Source organism: Megascapheus bottae, chromosome 20 (genome assembly GCF_031878675.1).
Source record: "Megascapheus bottae isolate mThoBot1 chromosome 20, mThoBot2.hap1, whole genome shotgun sequence".
NCBI classification, from domain to species: domain Eukaryota; kingdom Metazoa; phylum Chordata; class Mammalia; order Rodentia; family Geomyidae; genus Megascapheus; species Megascapheus bottae.
Genome location: NC_143528.1, coordinates 4,404,095 through 4,413,014, shown reverse-complemented (window position 1 = coordinate 4,413,014; position 8,920 = coordinate 4,404,095). Strand labels below are relative to the sequence as shown.

General features: G+C 46.2%; 1 protein-coding gene across 7 annotated transcripts in view; it reads right to left on the bottom strand.

Annotated features, from left to right (window-relative positions):
- Nucleotides 1–3,315: 3,315 nt before the first annotated feature.
- Fgfr1 (fibroblast growth factor receptor 1) overlaps nucleotides 3,316–8,920 on the bottom strand; it is a 53,385-nt gene continuing 47,780 nt past the window's right edge. For all 7 annotated transcript variants that reach the window (XM_090353902.1, XM_090353903.1, XM_090353899.1 and 4 more), the window contains 9 exons: nucleotides 8,141–8,286; nucleotides 7,802–7,923; nucleotides 7,224–7,334; nucleotides 6,666–6,856; nucleotides 5,375–5,497; nucleotides 5,137–5,207; nucleotides 4,707–4,844; nucleotides 4,445–4,550; nucleotides 3,316–4,347 (listed from right to left, as the gene is read on the bottom strand). In XM_090353902.1, the coding sequence (XP_090210028.1) occupies nucleotides 4,171–4,347; nucleotides 4,445–4,550; nucleotides 4,707–4,844; nucleotides 5,137–5,207; nucleotides 5,375–5,497; nucleotides 6,666–6,856; nucleotides 7,224–7,334; nucleotides 7,802–7,923; nucleotides 8,141–8,286 (1,185 nt within the window). In that variant the 3' untranslated portion in view covers nucleotides 3,316–4,170. The remainder of the gene's footprint in view (nucleotides 4,348–4,444; nucleotides 4,551–4,706; nucleotides 4,845–5,136; nucleotides 5,208–5,374; nucleotides 5,498–6,665; nucleotides 6,857–7,223; nucleotides 7,335–7,801; nucleotides 7,924–8,140; nucleotides 8,287–8,920) is intronic.

The window sequence follows — 8,920 nt, the reverse complement described above, 5'->3', positions numbered from 1 at the left end:
GACTTTTTTTTCTTCTTTGGTCCTGAGGCATAGCTCAAGTGGTAGAATACTCACCTAAGCAATCTAAGCACATTTAAGCTTCAGACTCCAGTATTGCGAAAAGGAAAAAAGCTTCTTCAGTCTAGCAGAGTAAGCTCCACCTTATCCTATTAACTGGGCACTTGCACACAGATGAAGCTTTACTATGCAAATACAGCATTCTTTGGAACTAGCCAGATGATTCACAATAAAATTCCCATTTTTAAAACAATAGGTGTTGATCATACTTAGTACACATCTTCGATGTCAAATATGGGAAAGGGAGCTAGTTAACCTGCTTGATCCAGTTTCAGTTGGATGAGTCATTTAGCTGCTGGGCTGTGCTATAATTCTTTGTAGCTTTGTTAGCTAAACAGGAATGGTTAGATCGAGTCACTTCTGACCCCAATCTTTAAATCGCTTTTTTCACTAATGCCTTGGCACATAAGACACTTGGCACCCCTCCCCCATCCTTATGATTGTAGCTTACCCTAGAAAACTCATGGATATTTCTTTGTTCTCATTACTTTGCGATTGTTTTCCATCATTGTTAGATCTATGCCATACCAAATCCTGGCTGGTGCAGCTCTGGTAAACTATGAACACCACCCTGAAACAGCCTTGGTTTGTATCATCTTTCCAGATTCTAGTGATGTATTCTCCCCTTACTGCCAGATGATTTCGGAATATGAACTTGAGTTCAGTAAATGCAGAATTGCCAAGTGATGAGAACCAACTCTAGTATATCACTTACCTATCCCTCCTGGAGTAACAAAAGATTGGAACCAGGTGTGATAGCACATGCCTGTAACCCTACAGACTTGGGACATAGTTGCAGAAGCATCAGGAGTTCAAGACCAGCCTGGGATACATGAGACCCTGTGTTTAAAAATAATAAAATGACAGCCAGGCACCAATGGCTCATGCCTGTAATCCTAGGTACTCAGGAGGCTGAGATCTGAGGACTATAGTTCAAAGCTAGCCTAGGTACAAAAGTCTGTGAGACTCATCTCCAATTAACCACCAGAAAACCAGAATCAAGCTATAGCTCAAGTGGTAGAGTGCTAGTAGTCTTGAACTGAAGAGCTAGCCTAAGCCCAGTGTTCAAGCCCTGTGATGTACAAAATGATGACAGGTTCAACCTGTAACTGGCAGCATGTCAATTCTAATGTGCTCGGACATGTATCTGGAAGCCAGTATGGTATGTAGGATTCTGAATGCCTTAAGTGTCAACTCGAGAGGACCTGCTCCAGTCCAAATTCTTCTTGGTACATGTATTCTTGATCCTAGCTTTTCCAACTCCCATAAGCTGAGGGAATGGAAGGCCATGCTAGGTTGTTGTAAAACTTCTACTGTTTCTTACTGCTCTCTATTCGTACCTCCAGGTGCAGATGCCTGGCTCTGCTTGCTGCTGCTAATCCCACTGCGAATATCTTAGGTCCTCTCTAACATTTACCTGCATGATGTTAGATGTGGCTTGCATCTCACAGAATTTTGTTATAACAGCTGTTGGTGGGCACTTGAACATTTATGGTCTTGCACTTGTGCCATGTCTAATTCTGTACTTTAATCCTAATAGAAGTCCTATCAATGATGTCCAGTTAACAAATTACATGCTAACCTTAAGCCAAGGAATCCTACTCATTACTAGTATGCAATTACAGGGAAGGTCAGAAGAATTTTTATTTCAGAGCCAACTGGCACATTACTTAGTGTGCTACCAGAGGTTTTTAGCTTGCTGGCTCCACCCAGTGGTAGCTGATAAAGTGACTTCAGTACCATTAAGATAGACTTCTTGCTTCATGTGTGTTCAGTCTTACTTACCTGAAATCAATATGTTACATTAGCAGAGCCAAGGGATTGATGATCTCCAGCCTATGGCAATTAGGAAAGATGGAAAGGCAGTATTGATCGATGAATTCTGTGGTGATCCAAGGCCTTCATCTTTTAACCCTCAGGAAACCAGACAGATTCAGCACTTTGACAGCACAATGTCTTCATTAGATAAACTGAATTCATTTTCCCAGGAGACCCGATCTAGTCATCTAAATAAAATAGCCATTTTATTTTCTCAGGCCAACTTCATTGTCTTTTGTCAGCCAGCTCAGTCTCTGGAGAACTTTGTGGGCGATTTGAGTAGTAACAGCACGGACATTGCTGTTAGTGCCTTTTACTTTTCTAGCACCTCTCCAGGAGGCATAGAACCCTTTATATAAATTCTCATTCATTTACACAACACCAAGTCAAGGCAAGGCCTAGGCAGCAATCACCTGTTTTACAAAGAAAAGATGCTATCATACGGTCTGAAAGGGAATCATTTTAAGAGCTGAAACTCACTTCCTGGCTCTGTTCATCAAATCACACCATATTTAAACAAACACAATTTGTACTATGCCAACAGTTGCATGTTTACAGAGAGAAAAGAATTTTACAATGGTGACAACACTGCAGCTTCCAAAAATTACCAAGCTGAGAAAGGAAACTTAAAGCAGCAATTTCATTTTTCCTTACAGAATAAAAGCATAAAAGTTCAATATGCCTTTGTATTCAGTGGTTAACCCACCCAAAGGATCGAGGCTGCTGAACAATAAGGTACCAAAGAGCCAGAATCCACTTGGCCAAGACAGCAACAACCAGCAGGTGGCAGAAGCAAGTTTCTAAGCAGCCTGAACCACCCCCCCCCACCACCAAAAAAAAAAAAAAAAAAAAATGTTCAGACTTTCCTGAGGCACTGATGGGTGGGGTTTGCACAGGAAGCCAAGATCTGCAACAGACCCAGCAAAATGCAGTCTGGTCACAGGGAGACAGTAAAGACAAACAAGGGACCTGAATGTACAACTAGCCGTATGTGACCACTTTTCCTTACACAGGCACAGGCCAGATCATGCCCACACAAAGAGGGTAGCTGCAGACCCTCACTGGATAATCCTTGTTTTTACTCATGATCATGTTAGCTCTATGTCTTGGCTATTCCAGCCCCCACCCCCACCCCCAGCCACCCTTAGCTTCCTCTGAGGAAACAATCTGTGGTCACAGGCTGCTGTGGCCTTGGCTCTCTGCCCAGCTCCTCTGGAGCTCCTGCCCACAATGCTGATGTCTTCTTTTCCTGCCTTTCCAGTGGCATTGGAGAGGTAGGAGGTTTGTACCAGAGGCCCGAAGAAGAGACCACAAGGCAAAGTGGAGAGCACACAGTGCCTGATGGACACTGGACAGGGACACAGTACCTGGCACCTGGCCCCTTGGCATCCCTCCTTTCTGATGGACATCTGCTCCCTTTTCACACAGCCAATATAAAAATGAAGCAGCAGCAATTTTTATTGAGGGACCTAAACTGAAAATAGGTTTAGAACATAATTTAAAAAAATAAAACAGCAAAAGTAGCAAAAAATATATGACCTTTTTAAAAACATTTTCTATTTTTTTCTTTTTTCTTTGTTTTTAATATATAGCAACTGATGCCTCCCTGCCACCAGGAGCATCTTACCCAGTGGGTAAGTCTCTGGTAACGACCCTTTTAAAAAGACATGTAAATATATACTCAGATTTATACACTTTGTGTTTTTTTCATAGCTATGTACAAAGCCCCCAGTCCAGGACCACATCACTGCTCCAGTCTTTGCCCTTGCCATTCTCTGGTACCAGGCATTTTGGTCAGCAAAGCAAATTAGTACTACAATTAATAAGCCACTGGCACCATCCACCTGGAACAGAGGGTCTTCAACTGAGACCTGAAGCAGTGACCTCCCTGCTTGTTGTAGCCTGAGCACAAGGCACCTGCCACCAGAATACAAGAGGCTGACAACACAAGAACACTAGAGAAACTCTCATGGCTTGCCTGCTCATTCCACTCACGGCCAGCCCTCTAGGCAATGCCAGGTGGCAGGGAAGGATCTTGGTCCAAACTTAGGAGGGAATGAAGTGGCTACCAGCAAGTACCTGCCTCTGCCCCCCTCTTACAAGCACACTGAGGAAGAGGAGGAAGGGGGAGCTTGGTAGAGGAAGACAGGCCACACAAGAAGGCCTCACACAGGCAGCTGGCTCCTGCCAGCAGGAAAAGGGAAGGAGGAAGGCATTCGAGTCCAGCAGGGATTTGTGGATGAGAGACACAGCTGATGATGGAGCTTTGGTAGGGAGGGACAAAGAGGGTGGTTGTCAGCGTCGTTTGAGTCCGCCATTGGCAAGTGGGGTTGGGTGTCGGGGCAGACAGGGCTCCTCAGGCAATGGCTCATGAGAGAAGACAGAATCCTCCCCGGAGGAACAGGTAGAGCTTCGGGTATCAGGAAAGCTGGGAGAGTACTGGTCCAGAGCCATGGAGAGGTCCAGATATTCCTGGCAACAGAAGAGGAAAGAATGATGAGTAGGAGGCAGTCTTCACCCGATGTACCCTCATGATAATGGTCTGAGGCCTAGTTCGGGGCAGCCCTACCTGATTGGAAGTCAAGGCCACAATACGGTCCAGGTCTTCCACCAGCTGTTTGAAGGTAGGCCTCTGAGAGGGTACTGCATGCCAGCAGTCACGCATCATCATGTACCTGTGGTGGGATTATGAGGTCATAGAAGGGCAAAAGCCCTGTGATAGGCTGGAGAGCTTGGGGTTGGGTGACAAGGAAAAGCCACTCTTCTAGATTCACACTCCCTTCCCTCTGCCCACTAAGCCCATTCTCCCCCAGGGTCTCACTCAGGCTTACAGCTCGTTGGTGCAGTTACTAGGCTTGTCCATTCGATGTCCCTCCTTCAGCAGTTTGAAAAGCTCCTCCACAGGCACACCAGGGTATGGGGAGCCACCCAGGGTGAAGATTTCCCATAGAAGCACCCCAAAAGACCACCTGTAGGCAAACAGGTCCACTGTAGTCTTTTCAGTGTTCCCCTCAGAAGCCCACAGGCAGATGTCCATTCATCCTGAATCTCTTACAGGTTCTCTCATTAAGCCTTTTAACTCCAGGGAGAACACCAGGGGACAGGACTGTGAAGATGGGCTTCCAGTGCATGAGAACAAAGTGAGGGGTTTTTCCTCTCCCTAATTAGGAAAGAGCTTCATCAACCCAGGGGGAATGAGGATTCTGCTGCACTGGACACTCTCCTGGCATATCCCTGAAAAATGGCTTATTTCAAACTTACACATCACTCTGATGGGTGTAGATCCGGTCAAACAAGGCTTCAGGTGCCATCCACTTCACAGGCAGCCGGCCCTGTGAGCAGCAGGGTGGGAGTGAGGATGGGGGACCCAGTGTGGGATGTGGGGATGTTTTCAGCCCATCTTAACCACCAGTTTTTCCAGGAGAACAACCCAGCCAGGCTACAGCACAGACTCTAAGTGGGAAAATACCAGTTGGAGCAGTGCTCGGGAGACACTCACATTGGTTGTCTTTTTATAGTAGTCAATATGGTGAATGTCCCGAGCGAGGCCGAAGTCTGCGATCTTCATCACATTGTCTTCTGTCACCAGCACATTCCTGGCAGCTAGATCTCTGTGGATGCACTGTAGAGGGGATGGGAAGCAGGTGAGGAGCAATGACCCTGAACCATACCTCACCACTCAGCTATCTGAGTCTTCTCTATGCCATTCTGCAGTCTGAAGCAGGCTCCCTTCTCTTGCCCCAGCACCAGCCTCTGGATGTTCTCCTTTCCCCCCTAGAAACTTCTTTTTTTCTGTTCCAAACACTGTTAGCTGTTGGCTTCTCTATCACTGTAGCAAACACTCATCCCAGACTCCTTTCCTGGTCCTCCTCTTAGCTTCTGGATTTTTACACACTGAAAGCCAAACCTTCAGGCCTCTGTTCAGTTTTTATGGGCACACACTTCAAGCCACCTCCATAAGCATGGAACATCTGCACTGACTTGGGTCACAGCTAAGCTACCATGAATTAAGCACCCAAAGCTGTGCCTAACATATCCCCATAATGACTCTACAATGTAAGGTCCATTATTATTTTGCATTTGAAGAAATATAAAGCTGGGTATGGTATCTCACACCTGTAATTCTAGATACTTGAGGCTGAGACCTGGGGGATCATGATTCAAAGCCAGTCTCAGCAAAAAGCTTGAGAGACCCCCATCCCAATGAATAAAATATTGGGTGTTGTGGCTTGCACTTTTATCCTGGTTACGTGGGAAGCATAAATAAATAGGAGAACTGGCGTTCAAGCCAGCCCAGACCCCTATTGGAAAAATAATGAAAGCAAAAGGGGCTACAGAGGGGTGGGGGGTTTGGCCTAGTGGTAGAGTGCTTGCCTAGCATGCACAAAGACCTGGGGTTCTATTCCTCGGTACCACATACGTAGCAAAAAGCCAGAAGTGGTGCTGTGACTCAAGTGGTAAAGCCCTAAACTTGACAAAAATCCAGGGATAGTGCTCAGGCCCTAAGCCCAAGCCCAGGACTGGCAAAAAAAGAGGGGGGGGCTTGGTAAGCTTAAGTCCCCGAGTTCAAATTTTAGTGCAGTCTCAAAAAGGAAATGTAAGATGTTAAGCAGCTACCCAAGGCTGTGAAGAAGTATAGAGCATAGACATGAATCTCAGTTTGATCCCAAGGCCATCAGGCCACACTGCCTCTCCTGTTTCCTTGGAAGCCTAGCGCAGCACCCAGGGTCGGTGTTCAGCTGGAGTACTAGACAGCTCCTCCCACACCACCAAGCATTCAGGTAGCACACCTTCTTAGAGGCAAGATACTCCATGCCTCGGGCGACCTGATAGGCACATGATACCAGGTCCTTGGAAGAGAGCTGTTCTTCTGGGTTATGGCTGGGGTTATAGCAGTATTCCAGTCCTGGAGGCCTCCGGGCCTGGAGGTACTCTCGGAGATTGCCCTTGGAGGCATACTCCACAATGACGTACAGAGGACCTGGGAGCACAAGGATGGAAGCTATAAGCTGGGCAGCCAGTCAAAGACAACACATGCATGTACAATTTCCAAACCATAGCTTCCCTTCCTTGCCTCCTTTCAGGAGAAGCAGGAAAGTCACTCTGCTTCCTAAAGAAAATCACAGAGATACTTCTTCCCAGTATAGTTCAAATTGTTTCCAAGTAAAGATGAAGGGCACTAATTTAGAGCATGATTATATCCGTATGTGTGAACTTAGTTGTCCATGTTCTCAGATGAATACTGACTCTGGCAAACCCTTTCCAATCTCTACCATACAGACTTCTCAATCTCCTCAGAGTGGCTCAGAGTCCTTGTCACCCAAGAGCCTACACAGCTTAGTACCTACCATCCTGTGTGCAGGCGCCCAGCAGGTTGATGATATTCTTATGTTTCCCAATCATCTTCATCATCTCCATCTCTGAGATCAGGTCCGATAAGTCCTTCTCTGTTGCATCCGCTTTACACAAACCAGAGGACAGGGTGAGACTTGGGAGGGAGAGAGGGAGGAAGAAAGAAAAGAAGGGAGGGACAGAAAGAAGGGAGCGAGAGCTAGGGGGAGGGTACATATCCAAGCAATTCCTTTTTATCTTCTCCATCCAAATTGATCTCCTTTTCCCTCTTATAGGAGCTACTGCTAAAATTCATGGTAATGAACTATATGGCCAGGGGAAAAATTCAGCTAGATATGGGATCCTGAAAAAGTACATGAGTTAAGTCCAGATGGATTGATTCCAAGAAACAAGGTAATATAACAGTAATCCTGACGTGCACAAAGCACTCTCCACTCCTAGGTAACCCTAACAGATGGTATAGGGGGTATGAGCAAGGCAAGTAACAGGGAAAGTGGTCCACTGGCAGAGTGAGGTCCAGAGTTTGCTTAGAAAATTAAGAGTTTGAGTTTACAAGGGTGGAAATGTCACTTACACTTCAACATCTTCACAGCTACTTTGGTCACACGGTTGGGTTTGTCCTTGTCCAGGCCAATGGCCTCTGCCAACACTACCTGCCCAAAGCAGCCCTCTCCCAGGGGCTTGCCTAAGACCAATCTTTTGAGGAAAACAGAAAACAGTGAAAGTTGGGGCTGGAAAAGGTCAATCTTTACAGGATACCCCATCTCCCCATGCCACGTTTCATCTAAGTAAAAGCTCAAAGTGACAGGATTATTTCAACAAGCACTGCATGCACTTTACTCCCTAGATATCTAGGTATGCACAATTACCACTAGAAGTAAGGTTATCATCAGAAAGTGTAGAGTTACAATACCTGTCTCGGGGAAGCTCCCAACGGGGGTCTTCAGGAAGCTCATATTCAGAGACCCCAGCTAGCATAGGAGTCCCACTGGAGGAAAGACGTGAAGGCCGAACCAGAAGAACCCCAGAGTTCATGGATGCACTGGAGTCAGCCGACACCTACAGGGAAAAGTGGGGTCACCTTTCTAGCATAAAGACAAAATATGTGATGTCCATTCCCCAGCTGGTGTGGTAGGACGATTAAATGAGATCGGAAGACCCAAGTTCTAGGGCTGATAAATTTCCACCATCAACTATCCTTCTGGGTTTCATTTCACTCACCTTTCAAATAAGCACACCGAGCATATCTCTTTCAGCTTGATGTTTTATAACTTTATTATTGCCGTAACAACTCTCTTTCTAATCCCAGCCTCTGTGAAGACCTCCCTTGGACTATGGATTCCTAACTTGACACACATTCCAGTGTCAATACAGTGAACCATCTTTTTACACACCAGAACCTTCTGAACCTTTCTTCCCCAAAAGAGAGGAACTCTGGGTACTAACTTGGGTCCACTACTCTACATCAATGCAGGGTAGAGAGACCTTGCACCTACTCCCACCTATAACTGATCTCAGGAATGGTGCAAGTGTGCAGTACCACAGCACATTAGGGCCTCACAGGACTCTCTCCCAATCTATATCAGGTAAAAGAACAGTGCCCTGGCACCTAGGGGGTGGGGGTGAGGTGGGGTCAGGAGGGAAGAAAGTAGAGATTCATGGGTTAGATCAGCATGGAACCAACTTTGGAGCA